This window comes from Sorex fumeus, unplaced genomic scaffold, assembly GCF_029834395.1.
Source record: "Sorex fumeus unplaced genomic scaffold, SorFum_2.1 ptg000002l, whole genome shotgun sequence".
NCBI classification, from domain to species: Eukaryota; Metazoa; Chordata; class Mammalia; order Eulipotyphla; family Soricidae; genus Sorex; species Sorex fumeus.
In genome coordinates, this window is record NW_026606059.1 from 60,095,162 (window position 1) to 60,109,502 (window position 14,341).

Here is a 14,341-nt window from a genome sequence, read left to right on the forward strand (position 1 = left end):
AGTTTGTGCTCCAAGTAATTAACGCATAATGCTCTTTGAACGCCACCATCCACGGCCACTGAGTTCTGAAATGGTGCCTTTACATTATTGGACTTGGGAGAGAAAGAGACAAGCCCAAATCCTGGGAAACATTTGGCATGCCACTGGGGGCGGGGGCGGGGGCGCGTCAGAAACGGAGCACATATAAAGTGCTGGAACCCAAATCGCGTGTCCGGCGGGGTGGGGGGGCCTGGAGCCAGCACCTGCTGAAAGCGTGGCTAGCACGGACAACCTCTCCGGAGACAGGGGGGGATGCCTCGCGTTGGAGAGAGGAAGTTTCGAGCTCCGGGCTGATACTGGCCTTTCCTGCGCAGCTCCCGGGACGGACTTAGCACGGAACCGTCGGAGAACGCGTGGGGCCTCGGTCTGAGCCCTTGCCGAGAGCAGACAGGTAAGAACCCCGCAGGAGCGCGCCCGGCCTTGGCTGCTGGAGACGTGGACTTCGGCGCAAACGGGTCTGAACCGGAGCGACAGCTCCAAGTCGGGGTGCCCTTGGGGGGGAGGCAGGTAGGAGAGGCGGGAGCTGGCTCCGCACACCCCGCCGGGGGGCCCCGAGGGCCGGGGCGGGGCGGGGTGGGGCGGGGGCGCGGCGGCCCGGGCCGGCTGGAGGCGGGCGGCGGGGAGCGGGGCGCGCGGCGGTCACACGCCGAGCCCGCGGCGGCTGGAACAGGTGAGCGGCCGCCGGGTGGCGGGTCCCCGCCCCTCCCCGCCGCGACCCGCCTCCAGCCCGGCGCTGGGCGCGCGCGCTCCGGGGCTCGGCGCAGTCGGGCCGGCGCGGGCGCGGGGCGGTGCGCGCGCCCATCCTGACCCTCCCGCTCTCGGTCTCTCCCCAGGCGAACCACCCCCTCCCCGGCCCCGAGCGGGTCCCGCACCCGCCGTGTCGTGCCCCCCAGCCCCGATCGCCGTCACCCGGCTCCCCGAGAATGCCGGAAAGATGGCGCTAGCGGCGGCGGGCGGCCGCGCGCAGCGGAGCGGGCTGCTGGAAGTTTTGGTGCGCGATCGCTGGCACAAAGTTCTTGTGAACTTGAGCGACGACTCCCTGGTGCTCAGCTGCGACGAGGCCGCCGCGGCGTCCAACGGCCTCGCCGCGGCCACCACCAATGGCTCGTTCTGCAGGGGCGCGGGCGGCGGCGGCGGCGGCGCCGCGCAGCCCCCGGACTCGCCGGCCGGGGTCCGCACCGCCTTCACCGACCTGCCCGAGCAGGTGCCCGAGTCCATCTCGAACCAGAAGCGCGGCGTGAAGGTGCTCAAGCAGGAGCTGGGCGGGCTGGGCATCAGCATCAAGGGCGGCAAGGAGAACAAGATGCCCATCCTCATCAGCAAGATCTTCAAGGGGCTGGCGGCCGATCAGACCCAAGCCCTGTACGTGGGCGACGCCATCCTGTCGGTGAACGGCGCCGACCTGCGGGACGCCACCCACGACGAGGCGGTGCAGGCGCTGAAGCGCGCGGGCAAGGAAGTGCTGCTGGAAGGTAAGGGGTTAAGGCCGCGCGGGGCGCTCCCGGCGCGCACACGCCCCTGCGCCCGTCCGCCGCAGCCCCGCTCGCACCCACGTGCCGTCACACCCCGGGCGGTGCGTGCGCGGGGGCGGGGGGGCAGGGAGTTTGAACAACTTTTACTCAAGGCGCGGTGGGGGGGGGGCGCTTCTCCCTCCCCCACGCCTCCACTCGGGAATCGTGCCCGCAGGGGTGAGTGGCGAGGCCGGAGAGTGGGAACTCTCGGACGCACCTTTTGCAAAAGCGGAGACTCCCCCACCCACCGCTTCCGAAGGGTCGGGGCTGGGAGGTGCAGCTGGAAGTGTGGACGTGCAGATCCGAGCTGCCCACCCGTGCGCCTGGCGGAGCCAGCTCACCGAGCTCTAGCCACGCGGAGAGTTTTCTGCTTTGGCACGGTTCTCGCTCGCCCAGCCGACACCCCCCACAACCCCCCTTCACCGGCAAGGCAGCGCTTGGGAGGGCTGAATCCGAAGGGACCTGAGAGTGGGAAGGTGGAGCGCGAACTCTCCCCATCTTCCCTTACCCTCTTCGCTTTTTTTGAAAGGGGGGGTTGCTGGATTTCTGGCGGGGCTGTCGTGCAGGCGAGCGTGTGGCTGCGGCATTATGCAAAAGTTCAGGGTGCTGCCAGGAGTTGGGCCGGTCAGTCTGGATTCCAGGTGCCTCTGCGTGGAGGGCTGGGAAGTGGGGTGGGAGTTTTTTTGGCCCGTCCTTTTCGGGGGATAATTCTTCCCCCGCTCCAAACTCCCCCCCCCCCCCCAGATTGCTGTGAAAACCACTTGACATTTGTAAATAAATATATCCTCCTTGGTGTGAGATGTCTTACAAACCACATCTGTGAAAGTTGATGCCTCCAGTTCCTTAAACAGTGACTAACGCAGGGAACCACCTTTTGTGGTTTCCTGGTGTTGCGGGATTGGGAGGGGTTTAAGTCATAAGTGGGCAATGCATTCCCCTTCCAACGCAATGCAATTCTCTCTCCTTCGCTGGCCCTCCTAAACTAAGCCCACGACTATCAGCAACACCTTCATGCATTTTTTTTTTTTAATTTATTTGGCTCTCCCTCCCCTCAGGCTGCGTTGTCTGGATCTTTCACTTAAGGTCAGGTCCTCTTTTAAGTGGGGATAAATAAAAGAACTCAGTAACCATTGAATCAGAAGATTTCAACCCAACCGTCTCGATGATTTGAGGCCAAAATCAATTTCCTGCTCACCCACCGCTGATGGTGCCTGGTGGTACCGGTATGTGAAACTGAGAAAGTTCAAAGTTGAAAAGCCAACTTGGTTTAAGTGTGGTAGCTGATGCAACAACTCTTTGGTGGGAACAGAGGTTTTCTTCCCCCCCCCCCCATCCCCATTTATCTAGAGGATTTGTGATGTCTTCATATTTAATTGCTATGCTGGATCCTGAAAGTGGAAGGCTATTTGTTTTGGCTTGATGATTAACATAAGCAAACAGAAAAAAAAGTTTTCTTGATTCAAGTGTGTGTGCACGGTTGTGTGCCAAGGGGCAGGTTGGGATTCAGGACCATGCAGTTTGGACTGTAGTCTGTTGGGCACCAGCGTGCAGAATATACTGTAGGATCTATGTGAGACAAAAGGCTCACCTTTGTATTTCAGGCTCTTAAAAAAAATTAAGACAAAAATTTTCTCCTTGGTTTTATTGACATGAAAATGACTTAGCAAAGTGCTTGGAAAAAAAAAAACCCAAAAGAGGAAGAAAAAGTGAGGTGAGCCTATGTACTTGAAAAACACTTATATAAGAGAGATAGTGCAGTAGGTAGGGTAGCCTTGCATGAGGCTAGGTTCAGTTTGATCTGGCACCATATATGGTCTCTTGATCACTGCCAAAAAAGGTCCCTGAGCAGAGCCAGGAGCAAAACCAGGTGTGGCCCAAAAGCAAAGGAAAAAAAAGAAGAAAGAAAATCACTTATACAGGTCAGGGATTTTACTCAGCAGTAGATCCCTTGCTTTGCAGATACCCCAGGGTTCAGTCCTTGACAGGGAAAAAACAAAACAAAAAAGATCAAGCAATTTTCAAGCTTTATTGATGCAGCTGCTGTTGTTGTTTGTTTTAGTTTGGTTGTTTTGGGCTGTGTACAGGGCTATCCCTGACTGTGACCATTTTGATCTTTGGGCTATACCTGGTTGTGCAACAAGGTTACTCCTGGCTCTGTGCTCAGAGATCATCCCAGGCGGTGCTCAGGGAGACCACATATTCTAGCAGAGATTGAACCCAGGTTCGTGTGTGTGCGGCAAACGCCCTACACTCTGTGCTATTTCTCCAGTTCTCATGTGACATTCTTACACTCACTGTCAGGGGATGCAGGTGGGGCCTCCGAGGAAGACCTGGGGGCCTCCACAGTATAAGCTCCTGGCGGTGCTCAGGACACCATATGCTGTAGCAGAGATTGAAGCCAGGTTTGTTTTCTTTTGGTCTGCACTTCGGGGCCCATAGTTGAAAAATCGACTCTTTTCAGAGCAGGCAGTAGGTACCTTCCTTGTAATAGTGTCTCTTTGGTTTTCTCCCCTGCACCCCCAACCCCCACCCCCTGCCCCGGAGTTGCCAATGTTGTCTCCTAAACATTTATCTCTCTCTTTTCCCCTCCCCTCACATTTAATTTCTCTAAATTTATTTTAATAAAAAATATTTTGCTTCAAGCAAATGCTAAAAAAAGAAATAGTGTGTCATCCTGAGCCTCCATGGGTGTATGTAGCCCACTCCATTCTCCCACCTTGGTTAGATCTTACCCCTCCACCTCCAACAGCCTCAGACCCTAGCACTAAACCACTAGCCCAGGGGTCATCACTGAGCATGACCCCACCCCCTCTGCCCCTCATGCATACTGCTCAGAAGACAACCACTCTTCCTGGTGTCTCTTTTTGGAAGGTGTTTGTAAACTGCCACTGAGGATGCAGGGGTCATGTGCCCCCTCCAGTCAAGTAGTATACATTCTGTCTTTCCTTGTTTGATCTGACAGAGAGCTTCCCAGCTGAAGGAGTTTCTCTTGTACCACCCGAAGAGACTTTAAAAAAAAAAATTACCTACCTATGTGCTCATATTTGGAAACGCAGTCTTGATTCCAGGATTTCTACAGAAGAGCGCTGTTTGCCTGCTGTAATCTGGGAGTGGGTGAGAGGTGTGGCAGAGATGCTGCTTTAGGATGTAGATGACCTTTCTGAAGTTGGTTTTTTCCCTGTTTGAAGGGGCCAGTGCATATCTTCAACCACAGCCAACCTTCACCCCCTGATGCAACAAATGCCCCCTAGTGGAGAGCTCTTTTCTCTACCAGTGAGTAAGCGCGCTGAGAACAGAACCATTGAGCACCAGTGTCTGTACATACCTAGGGGTCTACTCTGTCGACAGAATCACCCTAACGTGCCTAGACCTCAGTGGCTTTTCCTGAAAAAAAAAAAGGGGGGGGGGCAAAGAATTGGCTGTACATGCTTGCTTTGCTTGCCTGCATTATGGAAGAGGACTCAGAATTAAAGTTGAAGGCAGTACCTACCCATCATCTGCAGATTACTGGTACAGTTCCAATAAAATGAAGTGGAAATTGCCCCCCCTGAGGGATCACCCCTTTCTTTTACTCTAATAAAGTTTGCTTTGGGGTCTTATCACTTTTATTTTGGCAGGGGGTGGGGGGTGGGGGAAGCAGAGTCCCTGCTGGTTCTTGGAATCTCCCAGCTTGGTGCTTCAGGATTTCTCCTACAAACTATAGGCTCGGTGGGGTGGGGGGGCGGTGGGGAGAGAGTGTGCTCTGACAGGGCTCAAGCTCGGGCCTCTCCCATGTGCTCCAGTCGTTTGTGCCATCTCTCTGGCTCCAGGGGTTTCTAATATCTTGGGGAACCACGTGGTGTGGGAACTGAGCTGCTCTTCCTGCTTGCAGACTGTGCCCTCAGCCCTTTGAGCCATCTCCTCGACTATTACATTGCTTTTCATCTATTGGTTTTTGCTAACTTGGTTGAAAGATATGGCCAAGATATAAGGGCATACTGGACCTCGAATACTGATCCATAGAATTAAGCACATACTCTTCATTATCATGAAATGAATTGCATAAATAATATAACCCAAGCAAATTCTAAATTTAAAAAGCAATAGAATTTTTTATTATGGTATTAATATAAAGAAGAAGTGAATTGACTTTTTTTGGTGGGGGGAGGGGCAGGCTACACCTGGCAGTACTCAGGGCTTACTTTTGGCTCTGTGCTCAAGAATTACTCCTGGCAGGCTCGGGAACCATATGGGATTCCAGAGATTTAATCTGGATCTACTGTGTGCAAGGCAAGTGCCCTACCCACTATAGGGGTTCCAGCCCCCCATAAATGAACTTATTAAAAATATTGTATCCTCAGCTTCTCTCATGACCATGAGTAGAATCCTGTCCCCTTGGCTCTGGGCATCTCTCGTATCTCCGTAAGTGTATGAACTGCTATTTTGAGCCTGCATTGAGCCTCACCTTCTTAAGAACCAGTGTTCTCTGCATTCCAATTCTACTAGACCATTTTTTTTACCTAACCTTTTACAAGATTTTTATGATTTATTAATGACTAACCCTTGATAACACATTGTGCAAGGTGCATTACTAAATAAGTGGATTTTCACCATAATGCAGAGCCACATAGATGCAAAAACTAAGGCACAAATCAGGGAAGTCACTTGCCAAAAAAGGAAGGACTGCTATGAGGAAATCCTGAGGTTCTAGCACTGGTTGTGAGCCTTATAAACAGCCTTAGGGATGAGCAGATAAGAACTGCAGTCCTTGCTGATAAGGATTGATAAATGCAATCATTTGGCCTAAATAGGTCTCCTTCCCTCCACTGGATCAGTTTTTTATTGCTGCTATAACAAATGAAAATATAAATTATATCAATTTATTATCAGGTTTTTTTTTTTAAATCAAATCAGATGTGGATCTCATTGAAGTAAAATTACGGTGTCTCTTGGGCTGCATTCTTTTTTTTCCTGGATACTCTTGAAGAGCATCTGACCCCTTGACTTTTTTAGAAGCTTCTAGAGATCACTCATATGACTTGGCTCTTGTATCTCTTGATTTTTTGAAGCTTCTACTAGCAGCTGAAATCTTTCTCGTTTCAAAGTAATACATCCTCCCTTCTGCATTTTTGGGTGGCTCCTAAGAGGCTTAGGGGCTCTCAGAGTCACTTAGCCAACTGGCAGGATAGTGAAGCTAGGGTCCAGCAATGTGGTGTTACTCAGATCCAGAGGTGCTACCCAGCTGCTCTGGGAAGCCCTCTAGGACTACATTCAGGCGTCCTGGGAGCAGCCTAATGGTGCTGGAGATGAAACTTGGGGCCTTGCACATGTTATGTCTATTCCTCTGATCTCTGACCTACCCCATATTCAAGGACTTTCATCACACCCGGAGACCCCAGGATAACCACCATATTTAAAAAATTAATTGATGGTAAGCCTCACTCAATTTTTCAGTCAATCTTCCTTTGCCTTATAAGGATTTCTGGAATTGGATTCTAGAACATGGCCATCTCTTGAGGGAGGGGAGCTGTTTTTCTGCCAAACACATCTGGTTTGCTAAAGCTGTGATGGTATAGAATTTCCAGGCAGAAGCCAGAGAGATAGCATAATGGGCAGGGCACTTGCCTTGCATGCAGTCATCCCCAGCACCACATGTGGCTCCGGAGTACTGCTAGAAATGAGTAGTAAGAAGCAAGCCTTGAGGTGAAGCTGAACTCTCCTCTCCCACTGAAAAAATAAATAAAAACAAAAAACAGAGTACACCCGCAATATCTCAAGAGTATCCTGAACCACAGTAAGTAAGCATGCCCTGCCTCATTGCATAGAAGTTCCTCATTCAATTCTTTATCTACCCATCTAATGAGAAATACAGTTTCTTCTCTGTATCACACACCTCTAGGGCATTGCCCTCAAGAAACAACTTTTAAGAGGTCGAGAGAAATGTATAGGGACAAGGTGCTTTTCTTGCATGCAGCCAAGCCCGGTTTGATCCCAGACACCACATGGTCTCCTGAATGCTGTCAGGAGTGACCTCTGAGCAAGGGTAGCACCCTCCCCCCCCCCGCCCCCCAAGCAGAGCCTGGAGAAGTCCCTGAGCACCACTAGGTGGGACCTTTCCCATTCTCCTCTCAAAATAAACAGTTTTCAAGAAACTGACCCAGAGCAGTCATGCCAGGGTCCAGCAATGTGACTTCTAGACCTTGGCATCTTGGAACTCTATTGATGCACATGAGAGCACAGGCCCATGGCAAGCAGGTCCCTCAGGATCACTCCTAAGAGCATAGGAGCCGTACAGAGGACTGAGGAGGGTGTTGCCTGTGGGCCTTCTTAGCGAGCTGGAATTTCATCATGTGCATACAGGGCTCGAAGCAAGGACATATCCGGCTCAGTCTCACATCTCGAGATAACTCATGTGAGCGAGTGACCACTCCCTGGCCCACCAGCAGCCTGGGTGTCCTGAATTACACCAGAGCCTCGTCTGCAGCAAAGTTTCAGTTGCTCAAGTGACTTCACTCCCATTTTAGGTTTGACAGCACATGGATCCTCTGTGGATGGTGGTTGCAGGGGTATCAGGATTCCCCCCAAAGCCCTTCATGGGAGGAAGTGGAAATGCCCAGAGATGAGCTGATTTGTCTGAAGTTATCCTTTATCTGAGGGAACTGGGAACCAGATTCTCTGGCACCCACCAGAGTCTTCCCGCTGCACGAGACACAATTGTAGGATGCAGGCAGCAGACAGCAGGGGCTAATGGGGCTTGTCAAGTGCGCGCTCTGATTGCAAGGACCTGACCGCAGTAAAGGTAGTGAAGGAGGAAGGATGCATGGAGCAGGTGACAGTGCTCAAAAGTCATGGGATTTGTGCTCCAGTACATCAAGCGTTAGTACCTGGCACATATCAGTGTGTAAAAGTGTTCGAAAGAAAGGGACTGGAGTGATAGTACAGCAGGTAGGGTACTTGCCTTGCACACAGCCCATCCAGTTTCCATCCCTGGTGCCCATAGTAGGCTGCTGGAGGATAATTTCCCTTTGCCAAACAGACCACTGGTAGCTTCTGCTAGAAGCTTTTCACAAACGCTCCCCCGAGCTTGCCAGGAGTGATCCCCGAACTCCTTACTTCTGGGTCAGGAATAAGCCCTGAGCACTATTGCATGTGGCCCCCAAACAAAAAGAGAACAAAAAAAATGAAGATAAAGAAGGAAGGGAGGGAGGGAGAGAGGGGGGGAAGGAGGGAGGGAGGGAGGGAGGGAGGGAGGGAGGGAGGGAGGGAAAAAGGGAGGGAGGGAGGAAGAAAGATTAGGAAGGGGGGAAAAGGACTGATGGAAGGAAGGGGAGAGAGAGAGAGGAGATGGGAAGGAGAGAGCATGGTAGAGAGGAGAAAGAGGAAAAGGACCATGGCTTTCCTCATCCTTTCTGTGACATCCTTCTCCGTTGCTCTTGCTACGGGACTTCGAACCATGAAACTCGCACTGAGCATGAAAACTATTCCCTGCTCCAACTAGAGAAGAAGAAAGATGTGATGTTAGACCAGTCTTGACGACCTTTGGCAAAAGAGAAGCCAGACATAATCTGCAAAGTGATGGTCTTGAATGTTGGATTGATAACCCCTTTTCCTTTGTCCTTCCCTCTGCCTGAGGAGAGGAAAGCTGTTTGGGTATTTTGAATGATGTCTGTTTTAAGTTTAAGTACGGGCTTGAGAATTCAACCCTTACTCCTTGAAAGGAGCCAATCGGACGGATCCTCCCGTTCCTCGTTGCTGCTGTGGTGGAAAATGCTTTTTGTGCTCAGCAGTGCATCTTTGCCATCACCCCGTGGCGCATATATTAAAAATAACTCACCGCACACAGGTCACGTTTGTGAAAGACTTCTAGCAGAAGCTACCAGTGGTCTGTTTGGCGAAGGGAAATTATCCTCCAGCAGCCTACTAAGAATTCTGTTTCAAATGAGGCATTTCAAGGCAGTCAATGTTAAAGAAAAGGCAGAATTTCCCCTGCATTTGTAACAAGTGTTTTATATAGCAAACCTCATTACCCACTTCACTGGCTTTGATCTATAATAATGCTCGCCTTTAGCTCTGGCCTGCAGAGTGAGGCTTAAAAGATGTAATATGCATCATGAAGTAAAGGCCCTCACAGCCCCATGCAAATGAGCCCTGGTCCCAAACTGGGCTGGACGAGATGGAAAAGTTCCTGATTCATAGTGATTATAATGGAAATTAAAATGATGACCCCCTACAGGAACGTAGTACTTTTAGTAGTTTTATTTTATTTTATTTTTTTTTTACTTTAAAAAAATTTTTTTTTACTTTTAGTAGTTTTAAAAACGATTTTCTTGTCATTTGAAGTAACATTCTAGCATGTTGACACATGTGCAAAGTATTACTGCACTGGACATACCCATTTATTTGCAGTGCTCTTCAAATTGCTGTTCAAATTGCCCAACCCCCCACCCCCCTCACCCCCTGGTGCCATTGAATGAAGTGGTTGAATGAAGTGGCTGGAGTAGGTGGCCTTGGAATTACATTTTCTGGACTTCTTTTATTTATTTATTTATTTATTCATTTTACTGCCTTTCTGGCGGTAATGATCTTGTGCAAATCACTTACCCTACAAGATCCCTCCTCTTAATCAGTTTGGTCATTGTGAGGAGTAAAATGATTATGTGTGGTAGCATGATAAGTTCATTGCCAGGGACATAATGAGCACGAAATCACTAACTAGGCAATATGTCATATTTCATTTTGCCTAAGCAGGATCATCTGATAGAGTTTCAATCAAAGAGATTGTATGAAGGGTTCAGTGAATTATATACAAGCTTTGGGGGGTGGGTCACAGGAACAGATTAGGAATTGTGTTAGGGAACCTAATGGTGTAGTTGATGGCTTAGGAGAGTGTGTTTCCCCTGTCCAGGATGAACTGGGAACCCACAAGGCTACATTTCATTGATGACTTTTAGTAGCTGCAGATGTTTCCCATCAACCAAACCACAATGTAGGCTGCTGTGGTTTGGGGTAGGCAGATGTGAACGATGTCCAATACGCTGACTCTGCAGAACACGCGGAGCAGTGTTTTGTGAAAGGAAAGCTGGCGAGTAAGGATTTAACTTACACAGCAAAATGAGAAATTTTTCAAAATTTTTCTAGTAAATGCAGGGATGTGGAGGTCTTTGTAGCCAAATGAAGGCAAGCTGCTTCTGTTATTAAAAAGCAAAACTATGCACAATTTACCCCACCGGAATTATGCTTGAGTATTTTATTCTGTAATTATTGTTGTTATTGTTACATGTATATGTAATATATTTTAAATTGAATTACCATGGTATACATTTACAAGGTTGTTAAATGTTCCAACACCCATCCCTTCATCAGTGTACATTTCCCACCACTGATGTCCCCAGTTTCTCTCCCGCGATACTCCCCACCTGCCCCCCACCTCTATGTCTGCCTTCATGTCAAGCACTTTTTTCTTCTTCCTCTCTCTCTCTCTCTCTCTCTCTCTCTCTCTCTCTCTCTCTCTTTCTGTTAATATTTTTATTCATGTTTCATGGAAAGCAGTAAGCCATCCAGGGGAAGATAAATTGTTGTTATTCTACTCCTAAAGAAGAAATTCAAAGGTGAGAAATCGAATGGGATGCCTGCTAAATGTTGGGACAGCAAAGAAACACTCTTCAATGCAGGGACAAAGGAAAAAATAAACCCAATGCACAGAAAGGGTCAACAAAAGAATTCGTGTACTGAAAATTTTGTCCTTCTAGCAGGAACAAAAAATATATATCCTAAGATTTTTCTCTTTGTTTCTGGGCCTCACCTTGCTCAGGTTTATTCCTGGCTCTGACCTGAGGGATCACTCCTCGTGGGTCTTGAGTCACCATATGGGATGCTGGGAATCAAACTCTGGTCAGCCACATGCAAGGCAAGTACTCTGCCCACTGTACTACCTCTCCAACTCTCTACCCTAAGATTTTTGAATTGCAGTTTTCTGGTTCAATAAATATTATTATCTGAATTCACAATGTCATCTGAGGTTTTTTTTTTTAAATCTTGATAGTTCAATCTAAAGTGATCTCAGATTGAAAGGACCTCAAATGAATGACAAGAGCAGGTATCCGAGCTCTGGGCAAGAACTTGACTTTAAGAACTTGACTCTAGGAGCTGGAGCAGCATCATAGCAGAAAAGGTACACATTCTGCAGATGACAACATGGGTTCAATCTCTGGCAACACATAGGGTACCCCTACCCCACCAGGATTGATCCCTGAGCATAAAGCCAGGAGTAAGCCCTAAAACCAGCCAGGTGTGGCCCCCAAACAAACTAGACACCAGGGATTTTTTTCCCCACACCCAGTTGTGTTCAGGGCTTATTCCTGACTCTGTGCTCAGGAATTCTCCTGGTGGTACTCAGGGTACCCTGCATGGCGCTGGAGATTGAATGGGGTAGGCTGCAGTTGCTTTAACCTCAACTTTATCTCTTGAGTCCTGACTTCAGCAATTTTGAGGCACCTTTCCCAAGTCAGGAGTAATTAAATATTTTTAAGTGCATAGTTTACATTGGTGAGATATGTTTTAGAATAGATACAGAATTAGTTATTAAAATAATTTTTCTTTTAATATTTCTGAGACCTTACTGATACTGTAAAGCGAATTCTATAGAGATTAAGATGAAATTCTCATTTTTTAAAAATAGAACAGTTCAGAGAGGAGACAGGTGTAGAGTAATAAATTACATTGATATAAATTGCAAATACATCTTATGAAGAAGAATAAATTATGAAGGAGTAACTGCTGTATCAGACCTTATGGACGATCTGCAGGTACCAAGGATATCTGAAATGGAAAAGAACGCTTCTCAGAAGAGGTGACTTGTACAGAAGTGTTGCATAAGCAGAGTGAAATTTAAAATACAGATAATTCCTAAGCTACTTGGGGCCCTGAATTTCAAATGCTTTCATCTGAAACGCCCTTTCATCTGCAGTGAAAATCAAGGTTAATGATTTTTTTTTTTGCTGGCAATATCCATAGTTTGTCCTCTGTTCTCTGTTTCATTTTTAGACTTTGACTAAGTGAAAAAATACAGTTTATCTCCTTTATTTGCCTACCCTTCCCCTTGGCTCCTCTGTTTCCCAGAAGATTATGTGCATTCTAACATTAAAGTAGATTTTTTCATATTAATCTATGAATATGTATTTACTCTAATATATAAATAAGTATTCTAATATATAATATCATATATACAGTATATTTCAGTGTCAGAAACAATATACCTATACTGCTCTTTGGCATATGGTTTTAGCCACTGTTGACTGAACCAATTGGTGTTTTAAAAAATTGTGATATTTATATGGTTCTATTTTTCTAGCAAAGTAATAGTCTGTGCTCTTACTAGTTATTAATAGCTGCTGCTACTTCTTCCTCCTCCTTCTGCTCCTCCTCCTCGGCCTCCTCTTTCTCCTCCTCTGTCTTCTTCCTCTTCCTTTTCCTTTTCCTGCTCTTCCTCCTCCTCCTCCTCCACTTCTTTGTCTTTTGTGTCCCCAATTGAGCAATAATTTATAGAAGTTTTATCAGTAATTTTTAAATACTCAAGCCTATCCAATAACTCACCCATAGAGCCTTGTCACCCCAAGCTGGTTCTGCCTTGACCAGGTGCCCCCTTCCTAAAGCATTGATAGGGACTCTTAGAGGCAGAGACACAGCACACAGACCCAGCCTGACTCAAACGCAATCAAGGTTGAGTGTCCCACCCTCAGGAAGCCATGCAAGGCAAAGCTTGGGCCCTCAATACCCATTTTGTTTGTTTGTTTGTTTTCTGTTTGTGTTTTTTTTTCCTTTTTGGGTCACACCTGGCGATGTACAAGGGTATACCTATTCCTGGCTTTCCACTCAGGAATTACTCCTGGAGGTGCTCAGGGGAAATTGAACCCAGGTTGGCTGCCTGCAAGGCAAACTCCTTACCTGCTGTACTATAGCTCCAGCCCCTCAATACCTATTTTTGCAGGTGTGTAAATGTGTGGTGGACAGACAGGTGTACATCCAACTTGCTTGGACAGTGCCTGCAAGTAGATCCTGTCAAAATCAGGTTATTGCACTGCAGCCGTTCTCTGTTTCTCAACCTTTAGTGTTTGTGTTATTTTGGAGAAGATATTTTTTGCTGGGGATGAAGGCTGGCTTTCATGTAGGATGGCTAGTAACACTCCTATCCTCTCCCCAATAGCTCCAAATAGTCTCCTTCTCTCCCCTGCAATAAGCAGAAATGTCTCAGATTCTGCCAGATGTCCTCTGGCAGGACACCCAGACTACATCCACCCTAGTGTTACTGGTTTTCAACCTTGATCACACAGGGAAGCTTTTAAAAACCTTTAAGGCTGGCTCCTTCACCAAGAGCTCCTGGTTTCAGTTAATCAGGGATTTGTTCTGGGCATTAGTTGGGTTACAAACTAATGTCCAGTCGTGACTGAGACTCCCTGTGCGGAAAGATCTAGTTATTAACAGTAAAGTAGTGAAGAAAGAGCAGGAAAGTAAATAGTGTGAGGCTTTGGTCAGCCAGAGGCATCTCATCTCAGGTGGGCATCTTAAGCTACTTGTTGCATTATTGAAGAGATCACTTTTCTGTTTTGCTTAGTCTCTGGAAATTTCAGATTGATTGGGCTTTATTTGTGCTTTGGAGCATACATAAGGCATTAACTGTACACCTCTCTTTTCATAATACTATTCCTGTTGTGACAACAAAGGGGCTATTGAGGCCTTGAAGGACAGTCCAAAGCTTGGACTCGGTGTGAGCCAACTGGACAAACTAGCTTTGTGACCTTGGGCTGCTGCCTTAC

The 14,341-nt window shown here is 47.9% G+C and overlaps 1 protein-coding gene across 1 annotated transcript in view; it reads left to right on the forward strand.

The window, feature by feature from the left end:
* The first annotated feature begins 343 nt into the window (after nucleotides 1-343).
* The window catches only part of SNTB1 (syntrophin beta 1), a 277,030-nt gene continuing 263,032 nt past the window's right edge, over nucleotides 344-14,341 (forward strand). Inside the window, exons 1-2 of the mRNA XM_056111087.1 lie at nucleotides 344-430; nucleotides 873-1,511. Coding sequence (XP_055967062.1) covers nucleotides 974-1,511 — 538 coding nt within the window. The 5' untranslated portion in view covers nucleotides 344-430; nucleotides 873-973. The remainder of the gene's footprint in view (nucleotides 431-872; nucleotides 1,512-14,341) is intronic.